Below are 19,898 nucleotides of genomic sequence, written 5' to 3' on the forward strand. Positions count from 1 at the left end.
TTGATGGGAGTATTTCCAAAACACGTTGAGAGCCTGCTTTGTACCTGCCATTAGTGAACCCAGTGAGAGCAGTTCTGACGTGTCTGGGGGTTAAAATTCTGCTCACCCTGTTATTGCATTGCTGGGCATAAGGTGCATGGAGGTGTAATGGACACGGCTCTTGGCTGACGTTTGGCTCTGCGTTCGGCTCTGCGTTCTGAAGTCGTCCCTTCTGTGTCACGATTTTAGATACCTTCCGTTGCTGCTCGCTAATACTGCTCTTCCCCGCTACTGCTCTGACATTATTTTATCCTCAGCGCTATGGGCAAGGACAGAAAATAGTTGTTGCCTACATAAAATAAGAGTAAATTAAGTGTAAGTAACCCAGGAAACTCTCTTGTGAACACATATAATCAACTTTAGTGCATACACTGGGTTACATTTTAGTTTTGTCACTGGGTGGATGAAATTGTCAGCTCTGTGGTGTTTTACCTAACATCTACAGTATTCTTTTTAAACAGAGAAGAAGATACAGAAAATGAAAATGAAAAGAAAATTTGGTACTACAGCACAAAGATTCAGCTTGCGGAATTACTTGACTGTCTAGACAAAGATTATTGGGAAGCAGAACTTTGCAAAATTCTAGAAGAAATGCGTGATGAAATCCATCGGCATATGGACATTACTGAAGACCTGACCAATAAGGCTCGGGGCAGTAACAAATCCTTTCTGGCGGCAGCTAATGGTGAGAGGGGCATTTTGTCATTTTCATTACATTTAAGATAAGGTCTTTTTGTTATGAAATCACTACAGGATTTGAAAATACTGAAATTTTAAGCAAGTTTTTTTTTTACCATAATTTTCTATATTTTATTTTCTGAGAGAACAGTAAAAAATCCTGTTCTCTGTAAGTTTGCCCTTCCCCCCACTTCCTCCCTCCCTCCCTTCCTTTTTTATTAATGAAACTTTTAACTTTAGAATAGTTTTAGATTTATAGGAAAGTTGGAAAAACAGTCAAGTGGTTTCCTCCATCCCCTACACCCATTTTCCCCTGTTACTATCTTACATTCCTCTGCGCCCTTTGTCACACTTATTATATTGTTAATATTGTTAGTAACTGGAACAGGTTTTTTTGTTTTGTTTTGTTTTCTTTATTTTTGACAATCTTTACATAGTTGATTAGGGCAGAAAGGGTCCAGGGCTACAGGTAACTGAGTAAGACTATTGTTTCCACGTTGTTGTTTCTCTGGTTTTTTTTTTTTTTTTTTTTTTTGGTTTTGGTTTTGTTTTCCCTGTATTTGTGGTAAAGGGGGAGATAAGGGGAGAAGCTCCAGCCAGCCTCCCACCCATCCCAGGTCCCCGATGAGGGGTATGGGGCAGGTATTTTGTTCACAGTCCTTTGTATTTACCTATTATTCTTTTTCTGACTCTTGATCCCATCCAGGACTTACCACTTGCCATTTAATCACCTTATCTTCCTGTCGTGTCTACATTGCCAGTTTTTCAGCCTTTCCTTGGTTTTGGTGACCTTGACCGTTTTGAGAGCTATTGCTTAGGTGTTTTGTGGAATACCCTCAGTATGGGTTTTCTCATGTTTTTTCACATGGTTAACGTAGAGTTGGAGAGAAAGACCATAGCGGTGAAGTTCTGTTCTCATGTTAAGGGTCCTTTTGTCAGCTGGTTGAAGTAGTATTTGTCAGGTTTCTCCACTATAAAGTCTCTCTCTCCTGCCCTTGCTGACACTGTGCTCTTGGAAAGCAAGTCCTGGACAGTCCACACTTAGGGGGAGGTTCTAAGCTGAAACTTCGTAAGTTTTTTGCCCAGGATATTTGCTTTCCACTAACTGTTACAGTCTTGTTTCTTTTTAGTATAGACTGTGTATTTTGTTTGTTGGTCAGCTCTATTTCTCTCTCGCTCTGTCGTCTGTCTTAAAGAATTAGTTAGGGAAAGACAGAGTGATCTTCCATATGCTGATTTAATCCCCAAAGCCCGCGATGGCCTGGGCTGGGTTGGGTTGAGACCAGGAGTTGGGAGCTTAATCTGTGTCTCTCATGTCAGTACAAGAGCCCAAGTATGTGGGCATGTGTTGCTTTCCCAGATGAGTTGGCAGGAGTTGGGTTGGAAGTGGAGCAGCTGGAACTCAAACCAGTGCCCAGATGTTGCAAGCCATGGCTTAACCCAAAACACCACAATAACTGACCCCCAACACTTTTTAAAGTTAAATGCATGATAAGTTTTTTAAAAGTTTAAGTAGTATTAAGGAGTTTAAATTGAAGGCTGTTTCCTTCCCAAGCCCCAGTCTTACCTTCCTTTTTCCAGAAGCCATCTGATGCTTAAACACACACATACATATGATCCAGCTCTGTGGTAATGTACCTGGGAAAGCAGCGGAGGATGGCTGAAGTCCTTGCCCTGTACCAGTGTGTTCGACCCAAAAGAAGCTCCTGACTACTGGTCACTTCAGCTCCAGCTGTTGTAGCCATTTGGGAAGTGAACCCGCGGATCAAAGAGCTCTCTTTTATGCTTCTCTGTAATTCTGCCTTTCAAATAAAAATAAATCTTTAATAAAAAAATTGTTAATTTTCATATACCTGAATGACAGAGCTCAAGAGAGAGAGAGAGAGAGATCAAGCTTCCATTTGTTGATTTCACTTTCCAAACGTCCATATTCAGGGCTGGGCCAGCTGGAGTCAGGAACCTAGAAATTTACCCAGGTCTCTCTCCTATTTGGTTGGCAAGGGCTCAAGCACTTATGGCCTCCCAGGATGCACTTTGGTAGAAGTTGGGTAATTGCTTCTTGCCCTTTTGGCTAAGATCAAGTGTAGTAGAAGTTGGGTAAGAAGTTCAATAGCGGGCTCGGCAGCGTGGCCTAGTGGCTAAGGTCCTCGCCTTGATCCCATGTGGCCGCTGGTTCTAATCCCTGCAGCTCCACTTCCTCTCTGTATCTCCTCCTGTCAGTATATCTGACTTTGTAATAAAAATAAAATAAATCTAAAAAAAAAGAAAAAAGAAGTTCAATAGCGAGAAGTTGAACCATGTGCTCTGATAGGAGCTGTAACTTCCCCAAATGATGTCCTAGCCACTATGTCAAATGGTTGCTGCTTGTTTGTCATTGTGATTCTTATTTTATAATTTAATCTAACACTTTCAAAATCTATGTTTTTCTCTTTAATACTTTATAGAAACTCTGAAGTGGCATTTGTATTGCTTATATATTTGGTTATTTTTATTTGTTTTTGTTGTAGAAGAAATTTTGGAATCCATAAGAGCCAAAAAGGGAGAAGTTGATGATGATAAAAGCCCAGAAGATATCGACAAAGACAAGAATGAGACTGAGAACAGTAATTGTAAAGATGCTGAGAAAAGCAAAGAGGAGGTTGACGACCAGTCCCTTGACAAAGACAGTGACAGCAAGATGCCTGACGCTCCTGAGCCAGGAAAATCTGAGGGTAACCACATTACTTGGTTAAAAAAACAATACTTTTCCAGTGTTATTAATGAAACCTCCACTTGCAAAGTGAAAAGGAAAATTATTACTGCAAACAACTACTTAATGTTACATTCCTAAGGAGATTAGGATACCCTCCGCTCCTGTAACATGCAAGATGATTGTGATGGATTCCATGTATTGGAGGATTTGTGAGAATGTTTGACTCTAGTCACCTTTCCTAAAAGGTTACCACTTCCCTATGGGATTTGTTGGTAGAAAATTTCTGTTTTTATTCCAGAGTATCTGCTTTTGAATGTGTTAAAATATGTTATTTTTATATTAATTTCTTAAGCATTCTAATGTAGAAATATTTTTAAAAAAAATACTCTGATTGCCTATTGGGAAAGTATCCCAGAATTGAATTGCTTTAAAATGGCCATCAGATGGTAGCAGGATTTCTAGTGACTAAGCATTTTTAATAGTTGATTGCATGTGGCCATTTGTCCTCAAGCAACTTCAAAGAATATTTTTAAAGTTTTGTTGTGCATTTTACTGTAGAGCCAACAGAAGGTGGGGACAAAGTTAACTCTATGTCAGCAAACCTTGGCGACAGCACAGCAGCTGCTGCTTCCCAGGAGACTAGGCCCTGTGAAGGGAGGAGCCCCCTGGCCTGTCTCTCAGAAACCCAGGATAGCAGCACCATGGCAGAGAAGAAGGCGGCATCCGAGCTCCCCCAGGATGTGCCAGGTACAGAGGGCAGTGTACCGTGCCTCTGTGACGGGGGGATCCTTCCCCTCCGCAGTCAGAGCTGAGTGTCACCTGCATCTTGCGAGTCCTTGTGTGTGCTCATTCGTGCTGCTCACTCACAGTGCCATCCCTGTTTGGTGAATGACCAGCTAACATGTGGAGTCTGACAACTGCTCTTGCAGTTACTGCTTGAGACTCATCATAATCCTCCCGCTTTTTTAAGCATCATCTCACCATTTTTGTTGAATGGATTTATTTATAGATTGTTTTACCATACCATAATGGCAGATGTTTTGATTTTAACTACTTACATATTAATGGCTCAATGTCGAATGATTTGATCCTTCCAGTTCTGTATTTACTAACAAATTAATTTCATGTTTGCATGTGCTCATGTAGTTTTTACATTTCAGACTAACACTTTGGTAGAAAACCATCACATATGTTCTTGTAAGGGGTTGTTTTTGACGTAAAATGTAAGTTAAAACAGTACTTCTTTATTCTAAGCTTTTAAAAATTAAAGTTATACTTAAAGTTAGTTGCATTACACTAAGAATGTTATTATGCCTTTCTTTTTGCCTGTCTTAGAAATGAAAAGAACGTGTGTTACAGGAGCTTATGTGTTTTTTAAAAAATACTGAGATGAGTAAAATAAGGAAATAAACTCTGATAACCTCTCCAAGCTTCTCTGTCCCCCAAGAATTATAGCTAATATCTGATTGGAAATCCTTAAGCACCCTTTTCCTGTGTTTTTAAGAACATCACCGATTTCATGCTTTCTTTACTTTTCCTTGCTCTGTTTTTTATGAGGAGGGAACTCCGGGGAGTTGAAAAGGAAACAAAACGAAAACCTGGAAGCCCTTTCTTCCAGGGGTACCTGGGCTGTGAAGTTCATGTCCTTGAGGCTTCCAGGCTGTGTGTTTTTGGTTGGTCATGTGAAGAGCTTGTGAGGTCTGCTGAGAGCCGAGCGCTGGTTGGCAGAAGCCTGGCGAATGGGGAGTACTGGCCTAACGGTAGGCTTCCTCCCTGTTGTCTATGTGGCCTTCAGAGGAAGCCAGCCACAGTCAGCAGTCAGCCATGCATCATAGGGAGACAGGACTGGTCGGGAAGAGGAAGCAGTCTGGAGTTGGCCATCTGAAGCAGTGATAAAGACACTTAAAACCTTGAAAACAATGGGCTTGACATTGAGGGCTGGGGTGGCACTGGTATAATTATCCTCATCTGCTTGAGGGGCTGTCTGGGGGACAGTGACCAAACTGGTTTTTTTTTTTGAAGTGTAAGGCATGTAAGTAGAAACTGCAGTGGAAATTTTGGTTAAACCTTAACAGCTTTCTGAAAATTAGAGTCAGCTAGAAAATAGAAATGATAATTCCCTTTTTCTAAGGTGTTTTGATAAACACTAATCAGAGATGATTTTGGTGAGAGTCTTTCATTTGGATGGACTGGAAAAGCTTAGAGTTCTGTAATTCTGTGGCTAAATCTCTAGGTCCTACCTAGTTGGAGAAATTTATACTACTGAAACCTTCCTATAAGGCAAGGCTGAGAATCGGAAAGTAGCCCCACAGTACTATTTGCATACCTTTCATGTTTATTGCATTCACAGTAGCATTCTTAGTAAGTGCTTTAAAAAGTGCTCTTTGGACTGAGGATGGGAGTGTACTGGCAATGCCTATATCCAGGATCAAAGAGGGCCTGGTTTTGAATGCTGCCTCTGCTCCCAGTGGCAGGTTGGTGCTGAGGGATGTGGAGGTTGAGGCTCAAGTTCTTGGGCCCCTGGCACCCATAAGGGGGACCTGGGTTAGTTTCCTGGATTCTGACTTCAACCTGGCCCACCCTCGGCAATCTTGAGAACCTTTTGAGGAGAGTGACCCGACAGATGGGAAATCTGTTTTTTCTGCCTTCACATAGAAAGAAATTATTCTTTGTCCTTTTAGATTAGTTAATCATATAAACTTCAGTCATATTGGTGGAATTGTATATGATTTAGTTACTCTGTTTTATGAAAAAATATTTTCATGCTGTTGGAAAGGCAGAGAGATAGAGCTCTTGCGTACATCAGCTCACTGCATAAATGGAGAAAGATCCATAGCCAAGATTGGACCAGGCTCGTGTCTGGGTTTCCCGTGGGGGTGGCGGAGACTCAAATCCTTGAGCCATTGCTGCTGCTGCTGAAGCTGTATTTCCAGTATCTCAGACTGGACCAGACGCTGGTACAAGTTGTGGGTGCCCCAAGCAGCAACTTAAGCTTCTGTGCCAAATGCTTGCCTCCTTATTCTGTTTTTAAATTAAATCCAGTTGATTAACCTATACTTGGATTTTTGCATCCATATAGTTTGAAGTTGTATATTGACTAATTTAGTAATTCCTGTGAGATACATGCTCTTTTGTTCTTTGAATGGTTTGAGGGAGAAACCTTTATCCTAGCATCTGACTTGCAGATTTGTGGTAACTAATACACAGTGCAAAAAAACTGTAATTTGCAAGAACGAGATGGATCTTTTTGATTTGTTTACAGCCTTTGTGTCTACTCTTGAGGAGCAGTGCTTGCTAGTTATTAACTCCTTTACCTAATGGACTGTTAACCCTGGGATTCTGACGTAAACTGAAAGCATGCTGTTATAAAAATTTAAAAAAAGAGCGAAATCAGGAGGGATATGGGAGGGGGAGCAGTGTCACTGTGCTTCTCCGGCTAATGGGAAATAATGAAATTGGTTCACTTTTTATAAATACAATAATTTGAAGTATGAAAAGGAAAAGAATGCCAAGTGAATAATACATGGAAGCCCTTGAGAGTGTGCGTAACACATACTACCTGCTCAGTACATACTGGGCGTGAATTGTCCCTGCTATATCCAATCAGTCTTTTTGAAGAGAGGAAGCCTAACAAGAAAAGAATAATAAAGTGAGTGAATTGAGTTATACATTTATGGATTCAGTGGTTGCTAATTAGCATAATCTTTTTTAAAGTACCTTTTAAAAAGATTACTTGAAAAGCAATGAAGGAAAGGAAAGGGGAAGGGAGATTGATGATCTTTCTCCACTGGCTCACTCTGTTAATGGCTGCAGTGGGTGGGGCTGGGCCATCCTTAGCCTAGGAATCTGAGCTCTGTCCAGGTCTACCACACTGCTGGCAGGGCCGCCGTCTCCTGCTTTCTCAGGCATGTTTACAGGAAGCCGGATCAGAATTGAATCACCCGGGCAGGAGCTAGTGCTGCAGTGTGGGGTGCCTGTCATGACTTCGTCTTCGTGCCTCTGTCACCAACAGTCTGTTTATATGAGAATCTGCACACAGAATTTTTAAGAAAGGTGGAAGAGAAGCAGTAGCAGTTTTCAGTTGCTGATACCTGAGTGTGTTTGGAGTCACAGTGGGTAACAATTGGGTGACAGTGGGGCATGACCAAGGATGCTACACCTTATAGTGGATTAAAAAGTAGCCATTTGTCATGGGTAGTTAACTTCATGACCACACTGGCTAGACTAAAATAAACTGAGAAGTCTGGAAACCTCGTATTCTCATACTTGTTCCCAAAGCTTGGAACATAATCTTATGACTTAGGTTAAATTTATCTTCCTGGTTTATATTTTTCATTTTTATTATCAGAAGATTTCTGTTTGAAAGGCAGAGTTAGAGAGTAAGGGAGAGAGGTATCTCCTATCTTTCTACTAATTCTCTCCCCAAATGACCACAAAAGCCAGGCTGAGGCAGTTGTAGACAGGAGCCTGGAATTCCTTCCAGGTCTCGCACAAGGCTGACCGGGCCCCAGGCACTTGAACTGTCTTGTGCTGCTTTGAACAGCACGTTAGTAGGAAACAGGCGTGAAGAGGAGGAGCAGCTGGGACTCGACACGTGCTCACACCAGTGTGTTGTTCTTGTATTTTAAGATATATTTATTAATTTTTTCATTGGGAAGGGAGATATACAGAGAGAAGGAGATACAGAGAGGAACATCTTACGTCCGCTGGTTCACTCCCCAGGTGACCACAACAGCCAGAGCTGAGCCGATCTGAAGCCGGGAACTAGGCGCTTCTTCTGGGTCTCCCATGTGGGTACAGGGTCCCAAGGTTTTGGGTCATCCTCCACTGCTTTCCCAGGTCACAGGCAGGGAGCTGGCTGGGAAGTGGAGCAGCTGGGATACACACAGGCACCCAGCAGATATTAGGTAAGGATTTAGCCACTAGGCTATTGTACTTGGTCATTTTTTGTTTGTTTGTTTTGTTTGTTTGTTTTATGGAAGCCAACAGCTTCCTGCTGATGCTCCTATTGGAAGGCAGGATGGCTCCAGTAATTGGATATCTGTTGCTGTAGGAGACTTAGGTTGCTCCTTGCTTCTGGCCCTGGCCTGTTACTGGCATTTGGCAAGTAAACTGGTGAATGGGAGTACTCTCTCATTCTCTGTTTTTCAAGTAAAATTTAGAAAATAAAAAGTTTGAATGGAATCACAGACTTTGTACTCTTTTTTTTCCCCCCTAATTTCTGCCATGTGTCAGTGAGTGCCATCTAGGTGATCCTTGAGTCATTCTTCTTTTTATTGCTCTAAGATAGTCCATTATATACACAGATCACAATTGATTCGTTCTGTTTGTTAGGGATATTTGAGTGGTTTTCAGTTTGAGGCCATGATGAATAATTATACGAGAAGTATTTCTTCATATGTTTTTGCACACAGAGATATGCATTTTTCATGATAGAAATCTAGTCGTGGGTCATTGGACTTGTAAATACTTTTGTAATTTATGTAATAGGAGAGCTGCTAGACAGTTTCCCAGAGGAATTATTCAGGTTTACCTTTCACCACCAACATATGACACTTGAACCTGCAATAGTCTGGTGGCAGCACTGTCTTTTTTTTTTTTTTTTTTTTTGGTGAGGATGTTCTGTTTGGCACATAGGAGTGGTTTGTTGTGGCTTGTGCTTGCAGTTCCCTGTCCGTGATGACCAGGGATTTTGAGTATGTGTGTGTGTTAGGTCATATGGAGTTTTGTGACATATTGTGAGTGTCATAACATTTCACCCTGAAGTATTAAATCAGCTGCTTTTTGCTTGTACTCGCTTCGTAAGTGAGGGTAGATATCGTCCTCTGCTTTACCCTGATTAGAAGCAGGAGTTCCTGAATTGTGTTTTAAATGTTAGCTACGTCTCATATTCTTGCAGTAAATACACCTTGGTTATGAAAGATTTTCCTTATATGTTGTTACACTTAAGTTATTACTATTTTCTCTAGGATTTTGTATCAGCTTTCATGACTAAGTTTGGCTCTTTAATTTTCATTCTTTAATAGTGTCCATGTCAGGCTTTGATACCAAGGTTAATTTTTCAGGATTTTTTATGGGCCCGGCTTGGTAGCCTAGTGGTTAAGATTCTCGCCTTGAAAGCGCTCTGGGATCCCTTATGGTCACTGGTTCTAATCATGGCAGCCCTGCCTCCCATCCAGCTCCCTGCTTGTGGCCTGGGAAAGCAGTGGAGGATGGCCCAAAGCACTGGGACACTGCACCCGCGTGGGAGACCTGGAAGAGGCTCCTGGTTCTTGGGTTCAGATCGGCTCAGATCTGGCTATTGTGAATCATTGTCAGAAGATCTTCCTCTGTCTCTCCTCCTATCTGTGTATCTCACTTTCGAATAATAAAGCAAAACCAGAACAATTTTCTTTCTCTCTTAAGAAAGATTTTATGTATTATTATTATATTTTTTTAAAGATTTATTTATTTTTTTATTGTGAAGGTGGATATACAGAGAGGAGAGGCAGAGACAGGAGATCTCCTGTCCTATGGTTCACTCCCCAAGTGACTGCAACGGCTGGAGCTGAGCCGATCTGAAGCCAGGAGACTCCTCCAGGTCTCCCACATGGGTGCAGGGTCCCAAAGTCTTGGGCCGTCCTCGACTGCATTCCCAGGCCACAGGCAGGGAGCTGGATGGGAAGCAGGGCCGCCAGGATTAGAACCGGCGCCCATATGGGATCCCGGGCGTGTTGAAGGCAAGGACCTTAATCATTACGCTAACGTGCCAGGCCCTTATTTTTTATTTTTAAATTCGGAGTTATGAGAGAGAGAAAGAGAGATATTTTCCATCTCCTGATTTACTCCTCTGATAGGTGCAGCAAACAGTATTGGGATAGCCAGGATCCTGGAACTTTCATGTGATGGGAGGGGCTCAGATACTTGGGCCATCTTCCTCTGATTTTCCCAGGACCTCTACAGGGAGCTGGATCAGAAGAGGAGCATCTGGAATATGAAGAGGCACCTATATGAGAGTAGCTTCATTTGCAGTGCCCATCAAGATGATATTGACTCATAAAATGAGTTGATGCTGAAAGATTTTGTGTGGAACTGATGTTTCTTCCGTCAGTGTTTGCTGAAGCTATCTCTAGGTCATTGGTGGGAAGTTATTACATTTAATTATTTGAGAGGCAGAGAGAGCATGGGAAACCTACCATTCATTGGTTCACTCTTCAGATGCCAACAACAGCTGGGATTGGCCCGAGGGAAGCAGAAACAGTCCAGGTCTCAGTCAACTGCACCCATCACGTGTAAGTAAGGAGCTGGATTGGGAGTGGAACAGCTGCTATATGAACTGGTACCCAGAGAGGATGCTGGTGTCACAAGCAGAGGCTTAGCGTGCTACACCAAGGCGCTGTCCCCGGAGATTGTTCTTTGCATAACTTGTGTCTTTTAAGATCTCCTCAGGCTAATTTTATGGCCTGATATTTGTTTAATGTCGCTAAATTTTCATGTACATTTAAACAACATTTGTATGTTTGGGTGTTGTATAAAACAGATCAAAGTTTTGATTATGCTGTTTTTTATAATGTCATACTTTGTCTTGTTAAATAATATGATATTTTTAAAAAAGATTTATTGTTTTATTGGAAAGTCAGATAAGCAAAGAGGAAGAGAGTCAGAGAAGATGATCTTCTGTACGATGATTCACCCCCCAAATGGCCACAGCGGCTGGAGCAGAGCCGCTCCAAAGCCAGGAGCCAGGAGCCACCTCGAAGTCTCCCATGTGGGCACAGTATCCCAAAGCTTTGAGCCGTCTTCAACTGCTTTTTCAGACTACATGCAGAGAGTTGGATGGGAAATGGGGCTTCCAAGACATGAACCATCACCCATATGGGATCCTGGTGTGTGTAAGATGAGGACTATAGCTGCTAGGCTATTGTGCTGGCCTTGTAATGCAGTACTTTTGAAAGAAATATTTATTTATTTTGAACTTTTATTGGAAAGTCAGATATACAGAGAATAGGAGTGACAGAGAGAAAGATCTTCCGTCCGATGATTTACTCCCCAAGTGACAGCAATTGCTGGAGCTGACTCAGTCTGAAGCCAAGAGCCAGGAGCCTCTTCTGAGTCTCCTACATGGCTGCAGAATCCCAAGGCTTTGGGCTATCCTCGACTGCTTTCCCAGGCCACAAGCCGGGAGCTGGATGGGAAGCAGGGCTGACAGGAATTAGAACTGGTGCCGGTATGGATCCTGGTGCATGTAAGGTGGGGACTTTAGCTGCTAGGTTACCATGCTGGGTCCAAAAAAATATTTATTTTATTTTTGTTTGAAAGGTAGAGTTACAGAGAGAATTAACCATCCCTGGTTAACTCCTCAAGTGACTGTAGTGGCTGAGCTGAGTTGAGTGGAAGGGAAGCCAGGAACTTCTTCAGGTTGCCTGCCAAGAGTGCAAGGGTGCAAGGACTTGAGCCATCCGTCTCAGGCAGGAGCTGATCCGAAGTGGAGCAGCTGGGACATGAATCTGCACTCTTGTTGGATGCTGGTGCTGAAGGAAGAGGCTTAACTTGCTGTACCATGATGCTGACTTCTAATTATGTTATTCTAACTTAAATCTTTGCTGCATTTTTTACCTTCTGTAAATTAATTTAAAATTATTTTGAACCTGTTTGACTTTTTATCTTCATTTGTTTTTCAGTTTATGTTAGATACTTTGAGTATATTTCATAAGATAAACTTAATTTTTATGTATTTCTATTTGAGTCAGCTTTTATATATATAGTATTTTTTTAAACTTGAATTTTTGAATTACATCGTACAATTTTGTATAGTCTGGGATTTTCCCCCCAAACTACCACCCCCCGTACAGATTTTCCCCATGTTACTACAATGGTATAGTCCTTCATAAGGAATCATAATTCCATCATTCTCTTATGTACCCCAGCATTGCTGGTACAGACGATGTCAGACAGTCCAGCATCCCATTGTCTACACATTTCCAATGAAATTGTTGGAGTCAGCTGTTTAATGTTATGAAATATCATCTGTTTTAATGTTGCCAAAGTATACCAGGTTTCTGTCATTTAGTGTTTGATGTTTTCTGATCTTGATCTTTAAAAATAATCTCTTTTAGGATCATTCACGCCATTATTAATCATTAGGCTAAGTCACCACCTGTGATGCCAGCATCCTGTAGGCGAGCGCTAATGAGTCCTGGCTGCTCTGCTTCCCAGCCAGCTCCGTGCACATGCACCTGGGGAAGCAGTGAAAGGTGGCTGCAGCAGTTGGGCTCTGCACACACCTGGGAGACAAGAGCTCCAGCCTTATGGTGTCCACCTGGCCCAGCTCTGGCTCTCGCAGCCATCTGGAGAACGAACTAGCAGGTGGAAGATTCTCTCTCTCGTCCTGTCTTTCAAATAAATGAAATACATCTTAAAAAAAATTGTAAGTTAGAATTTCCTAAGGAGCACATGTTTTTTTTGTTTAACTATCTAAATTGTTTCAGAGCATTGTCATTTTTATGTAATTTTTTAGAAGATATACAAAGGAAACAAATAGGAAAAATAGGAACAAAAACAAAAAAAGGAAGATATAGAAAGGAAAAATGACATGGTCTTTAAAACAGCAACAGCAAAAAACCCACAAGAGGGCCTGGCTTCCCCCGCCCCGCTTTGCAATACCAGGATCCGATGTGAGCGCCAGCTCGTGTCCCGGGTGCTCTCCTTCCCACCCAGCTCCCAGCTGATAGCCTGGGAAAGTGGTGGGCATATGAAATCCTGGCACATGCGAGGTGAGGTCGTTGGCTACCAGGCTACCGCTGTGGGCCACACCCCAAAAATGAATCTTTTTTTTTCCTTTTAAGATTCACTTTATTTTTATTGGAAAGTCAGATATACAGAGAGGAGGAGAGACAGAGAGGAAGATCTTCTGTTCGTTGATTCACTCCTGCAACAGCTGGAGCTGAGCTGATACGAATGCAGGAGCTGGACCTCTTCCGGGTCTCCCATGCAGGTGCAGGGTCCCGCGGCTTTGGGCCGTCCTCCACTGCTTTCCCAAGCTACAAGCAGGGAGCTGGATGGGAAGTGGTGCTGCTGGGATTAGAACCAGCGCGCATATGGGATCCCAGAGCACTTTAAAGCCAAGGACTTTAGTCACTAGGCTACCGTACCGTACCCCCCAAAATGAATCTTTTAGCATACAAATAATCTTGAGATTTTCATCCCTACATCTGAGTTGTAGAATTTTACTTTTCATTTGTGAGAATGAACATGTTGTCCATTTGGCAGGTATGTTGTTTGAGATTCAGTGTAACTATTCTATGATTAACACAATTTTCAATTTGAGAAGTTTCGGTCTTATAGAATTGAAACTCCTTTTAGTAAAATGGTCAAGCTTTAAATTTGATCCCAACAATAAAGCTACATATCTTTCTGGAATCTTCAGGCAAAAGCACTGTGAAAAACCATTCTGCCATACAGTACAGACAGCAATGTGTTTTATTTACATCATACCTCTAGATTTTAATGCCTAGAATAGGGACATATCAGCAGTGAATAAAACTGGCTTCATTTCCCTAACTATTTTTAACTACCATAGAAGTGTTCCATTGGACGTGCTGAAATGAACATGATTTGACTATCAGAACGTACTGGAGTTGGTGTTGCGACATGCAGGTGAATCAGCCACTTGGCATGCCAGCATGTCTGCCGACGGCATGTCCTTTATTTCTGGGAAAGTAGTGCAGTGTGGCCCACGTCTTTGGGCCCCTGCCCTCTACATGCGAGACCCAGGTTGAGTTCCTGGCTCCTGGCTTGGGCCAGACCCAGCTGTGGCGGCTATTTGTAGCATGAAGAAGCAGATAGAAGATCTGTTTCTCTCTCCTTCCCTTTCTCTTTCATTCTGTCATTTAAATGAATAATCCTTCCTTCCTTCCTTCCTTCCTTCCTTCCTTCCTTCCTTCCTTCCTTCCTTCCTTCCTTCCTTCCTTCCTTCCTTCCTTCCTTCCAAGAGAGCATGTTGATTCAACATATTTGTCAGCTACAATAAGGATATGTTTAAAGGTAATGCTTTGCTTTAGCTTCAAGTTTTTCTCTGCCTAATTGGGAAAGCAGAGACTGATGACAGAAGAAAGGAAGGGATGTGAGAGAATACTCCCACCCGCTGGTTCATTCCCCAAAGTGCATCAGCTGATGAGAAAGCAATCCCAGGTCTGCCGTCGGGGGAGAGGGGGGAGCCCAGACAACGTGATCTATTACCTGGCCTCCCAGGTGGAAAGGCCTCTGCATTGTTGGCACAGGGAAACAGGCACTTTGATTTGGTGAATGCCTGCCTTAACCTATAGACTAAATGCTCACTTCTAGTTTTGAATTTTATTGTAAGAAATATGGCACTTTTATTATCAAATCATAAAACAAATTATACTTTTAACTCATTGAGGTATCAGAAATACATGTCATGGTTGCTGTGCTTACATCCCTTTTTTGTTTCTTATTGTGTGTTTTGTGTCTTTAAAACATTTTTTTCTTTTAATTTCTGACTTGTTTTACTTTATTTTTTTAAGAATTGTTGAAAGGCAGAGTTAGGAGAATCTTCCATGTGCTGCTTCACTCCTCTGATGGTCATAATGGCCAGAGCTGCACCAGTCCAGAGCCGGGAGCCAGGCGTTCCTCACAGGTCTCATGTGAGTGCAGGGGCGCTTGCACCATCATCCGCTGCTTTCCAGGCACATTATCCGGGAGCTGGATTAGAAGTAGTGCAGCTGGGTCCAGCAAAATGGCTCAGTGACTAAATCCTCACCTTGCATGCCCAGGGATCCTATATGGGCCCTGGTTTGTATCCCAGCTGCTTTACTTCCCATCCAGCTCCCTACCTTTGGCCCGGGAAAGCAGTAGAGGATGGCCCAAAGTCTTGGGACCCTGTGCCCGCCGGGGAGACCCAGAAGAGGCTCCTGGCTTCAGATTGGTGCAGCTGTCGCCATTGTGTTCAGTTGGGATGTGAGCCAGTGGACAGAAGACCTTGTTCTTTCCTCTTTCTGTAGAATCTGACTTTCCAATTAAAAAAAAAATATCTTTTAACAAAGAACCAAAATATTTATCTATTTTTATTGCAAAGTCAGATATGAAGAGAGGAGGAGCGACGGAGAGGAAGATCTTCTATCCTTTGATTCTTTTCCCCAAGTGGCCACAGCGCCTAGTGCTGCCTGCTGAACCAAAGCCAGGAGCCAGGAACCTCCTCCAGGTCTCCCACGTGGGTGCAGGGTCCCAAGGTTTTAGGCTTTCCTCCACTGCTTTCCCAGGCCACAAGCAGGGAGCTGGATGGGAAGCAGGGCTGCCAGGATTTGAATTGGTGCCCATATAGGATCCCAGGGTGATCAGTGCAAGGACTTTAGCCACTAGGCCACCGCGCCGGGCCCACTGTTTATCATTTTATATGAGTGATGCGTTCTGGTTGTTTTCTTTTAGAAAATTCTCCTTTATTCAACTTTTGGTAGAAAAGTTAATTTTTTCCTTATAAATTTTTACTTAACATTCTTTGAATGTTTTTTAAACTGAGTTTTGATATTTTAGACAGTTGCCTTTGTGTTTTATCCAAAAGTTGCAGATCCAAGTCTATAATTTTTGTTTTATAATTGGCACAGGAATCTTCCCATCATTTCTCATGTCCAATGAAAATAGTATGGTAAATGCTTAAAGTCAGGGGTGAGAACATTTCAGTTGTTAAATTGAAGTGTACTTGTTGCTAATGTTACTGTCTGGATTTCTAAGGCAAGTTGCCTGTGTCACTCTTATATTCTTGCTTCACTGAGTTGATCTGTGTCACTTGCTGAAAACTGTACTTCTGTTACTGTGTCGTTTTTACTCTTGAACATGTGTGTTGCTGAGTTCATTTGTATCTTATGATAGTACTGCTTTCCTTTTGGTGTGCTTTGTTAAATTATTACCAGTTGAGGTATTTAAATCAAATGCTAAAAATTATGTCATATCAATGCTTATATATCTCTAAAGAATTACAAGAAATGGATGTTTTCCAAAAATTATAGATGTCATCATTTTAAAAATAGATATGTTTATTTAAAAGGTAGATTTATTAAGAGGAGAGACAAAGATCTTCTGTCTGTTGGTATACTCCCTCTAGTGGCGGCAATGGCCAGAGCTGAGCCCACGGGAAGCCATGAGCCAGGAGCTTGTTCCAGGTCTCCTACACGGGCGCAGACTTTTGGCTGTCCTCTACTGCTTTCCCAGGCCAGAAGGTGGGAGCTGGATTGGATGTAAGGCAGCCAGGATTAGAACTGGTGTCCATATTGGATCACAGCACATGCTAGGCTATCGTGCCGTGCCGGAACTGTCATCATCCTTTTTTTTTAAGGTGTATTTATTCATTTTTATATTGGAAAGTCAGATTTTACAGAATGACAGACAGAGAGAAGGATCATCCATGTACTGATTCACTCCTCAAGTAGCTACAGTTACCAGAGCTGAGGTGATCCGAAACCAGAAGCCAGGAGCCAGGCGCTTTTTCCAGGTCTCTTTTGTGGATATAGGATTCAAAGGGTTTGGGCCTTCCTTGGCTGCTTTCCCAGGCCACCAGCAAGAAGCTGGATGGGTAGTGAGCAGTCAGGACATGAACTGGTGCCTGTATGGGATCTCGGCGTGTAGGAGGCGAGGAGTTTAGGCCCCTGTCATCGTCTTAATGAAATGAACATCACATCAATTCTTTTGTATTATCTAATACTGAATCCATATTCAAATTTCCTCACTTAATTTTTCCTGAAAATTAATTTATTGGTTTGAAATAATTTGAAATAAGGTGTCCACATTTGTTTTTTTATCTCCTGAGTCAGTATAGAGCAGTCAGTTTCTCCTTGACCAGATGTTCATGTGCTGTTGTAATAATGAAAAATCCTAGGCTGTTTTCCTGTGCAGTGGCTGGCTTTCCAGATTGGTCTACTGCCTTCCTTGTAGTGTTGTTTAATTTGTTCTACAGGCCTGGTCAGCTTCAGTTTCAACTCTTTGGGATGAGAATATGTCATTAACCATGTGCGGTGCGCTTTCCACGTGCCATGATGTCTGACTCCCTTGCTTTTAGACATGCAAGGGTTGGCAGTGCGATTCAGGCAGCAGTAATGCAAGACTCTCACTTTCATTAGTACTCCTTTGAGAGTCACCCATCTATTTGCAGGTTGCAGTGCAGAAGTTGTCTTTTTTTTTTTTTTTCTGTATTTTCTGAATGAGAATTCTTTTTTTTCTGTTTTTAAGTTTTATTTTTTTTGGAAAGGCAGATACACAAAGAGAAGAAGATAACAGAGAGAAAAGTTCGTTCCTCAAGTTCCAGCATTGGCCAGATCTGAGCTGATCCGAAGCCGGGAGCTTCTTCTGGGTTTCCCACGTGTGTGTATCCTCTACTGCTTTCCTCGGCCACAAGTAGGGAACTGGAAGGGAAGCCGAGCAGCTGGGACACGAAAGAAAATTCATCTGTTGATATCACATTCCTCCCCACCCCCAGTATTGCTATGTACTTTGCTTTTTGCCTTTGGTCTTGAAGGCTATTTAGTGTATAGACATGGTGACAGTCTGCATTAATGTTTTGCTTTACATTTCATTGCATGCACTGCCTTCTTCTCAACCTTTGCCCTGTTGATGGGTGTTTACTTCTGTTTTTTTTTTATTTTTATTATAAATTATTCTTTGGGTAGTTCTGTTTTTAAGTGTTTCGGCTGGAAATTTAGGCATGGAATTGTTAAATTTAGGCCTAAATGTATATAGGAGTTTTCTTGAAGCGTCAGTTCCCCTCTGTCAACCTTGTACCACTATGTACCATCTTCTGCAGGATTGTGTGGAAACTTTTATTTATAACCCCCTGCTTTGCCACCTAAGTGTAATTGTGAGATTTGGGACTTTTGCCTGAATAAGCTTAAAAAGTAGTTTCTCCATGCAGTTTTTTTTTTTAAAGATTTGTTTATTTTATTACAAAGTCAGATATACAGAGAGGAGAGACAGAGAGAAAGATCTTCCGTCCGATGCTTCACTCCCCAAGTGAGCCGCAACGGGCCGATGCGTGCCGATCCGAAGCCAGGAACCAGGAATCTCTTCCGGGTCTCCCACGCGGGTGCAGCGTCCCAATGCATTGGGCCGTGCTCAACTGCTGTCCCAGGCCACAAGCAGGGAGCTGGATGGGAAGTGGAGCTGCCGGGATTAGAACCGGCGCCCATATGGGATCCCGGGGCATTCAAGGCGAGGACTTTAGCTGCTAGGCCACGCCTCCGGGCCCAAGATTTATTTTTATTACAAAGTTAAATATACAGAGAGGAGAAGACACAGAGAGGAAGATCCTCCGTCCGATGATTCACTCCCCAAGTGAGCCGCAACGGGCCGGTGCACCGATCTGATGCTGGGAACCTGGAACCTCTTCCAGGTCTCCCACGCAGGTGCAGTGTCCCAATGCATTGGGCCGTCCTCAACTGCTTTCCCAGGCCACAAGCAGGGAGCTAGATGGGAAGTGGAGCTGCCGGGATTAGAACCGGCACCCACATGGGATCCCAGGGCTTTCAAGGCGAGGACTTAAGCCGCTAGGCCACGCCTCCGGGCCCTCCATACAGTTTTAATTGTGTCTCTTACTTAGAAACAGGTAAACATATTTCCATATGAGAAGAAGCCATTGTAATTTCTTTTTTTTTTAAGATTTATTTATTTTTATTGGAATGACTGATTTATTGAGAGATCTTCCATCTACTAGTTCATTTTCCAAGTGGCTGCAGTAGTCAGAGCTCAGTTGATCCTAAGCCAGGAGCCTGGAGCTTCTTTTGGGTCTCCAAAGGTGGGTGCAGGGTCCTAAGGCTTTGTGTCGTCCTCTGCTGCTTTCCCACACCATATACAAGGAGCTCGAGGAAAGTGGAGCATACGGGATATGAACCGGCACCCATGTGGGATCCCAATACTTTGCAAGGGGACAGTTAACCAGTTGAGCCATTGCTCTGGGCCTAGTGACAGACTGTTAAGCGCCTTTTACTTTAGGTGAATAAAGAATGTCTTTTTAGTGCCAGAAACGAACGGCAGAATGAAACAGTTTAGGCCTTTATTTCTTGATGGGGTTAACTCTGATCTAGCTTTAGAAACTGTGCTTTTAGTGATACTATTAATTTATCCTTACGGGGCTGGTGTTGTGTTTAAACCACCCCCTGTGATGCTGACCGTTGAAGTTCTAGCTCTCCTACTATAATGGCTTGGAAAAAGAGAAAAAGATGGCCACAGTGCTTGGTTCCTGTATCACCCATGTGGCAGACCCACATGAAGCTCTGGCCCTGTCCTGGCCATTGTTGCCATTGTAGGATTGAACCAGAATGGTCTCTCCTTCTGTCTGTAACTCTGACTTTTAAATAAATAAGTCTTTTAAAAGAACCTGTTAGGACCGGCATTGTGGCATTGTATCTTAAGCATCCTGCTGCACCACTGGCATCCCATTTGGGCACCAGTTTGAGTTCTAGCTGCTCACTTCTGTTCAAGCTTCCTGCTAATGTGACTGGGAAAGCAG

At 42.6% G+C, this 19,898-nt stretch overlaps 1 protein-coding gene across 17 annotated transcripts in view; it reads left to right on the top strand.

Annotated features, from left to right (window-relative positions):
* Nucleotides 1–19,898, top strand: part of BPTF (bromodomain PHD finger transcription factor) — a 122,991-nt gene that overhangs the window by 36,337 nt on the left and 66,756 nt on the right. For 12 of the 17 annotated variants that reach the window (XM_058675750.1, XM_058675756.1, XM_058675754.1 and 9 more), the window contains exons 3-5: nt 501–724; nt 3,225–3,428; nt 3,968–4,156. In XM_058675750.1, the coding sequence (XP_058531733.1) occupies nt 501–724; nt 3,225–3,428; nt 3,968–4,156 (617 nt within the window). The remainder of the gene's footprint in view (nt 1–500; nt 725–3,224; nt 3,429–3,967; nt 4,157–19,898) is intronic. The other 5 variants (XM_058675759.1, XM_058675757.1, XM_058675762.1 and 2 more) reach the window with 1 other exon arrangement.

The sequence above is a fragment of the Ochotona princeps genome, chromosome 17, assembly GCF_030435755.1.
Source record: "Ochotona princeps isolate mOchPri1 chromosome 17, mOchPri1.hap1, whole genome shotgun sequence".
Lineage (NCBI taxonomy): Eukaryota > Metazoa > Chordata > Mammalia > Lagomorpha > Ochotonidae > Ochotona > Ochotona princeps.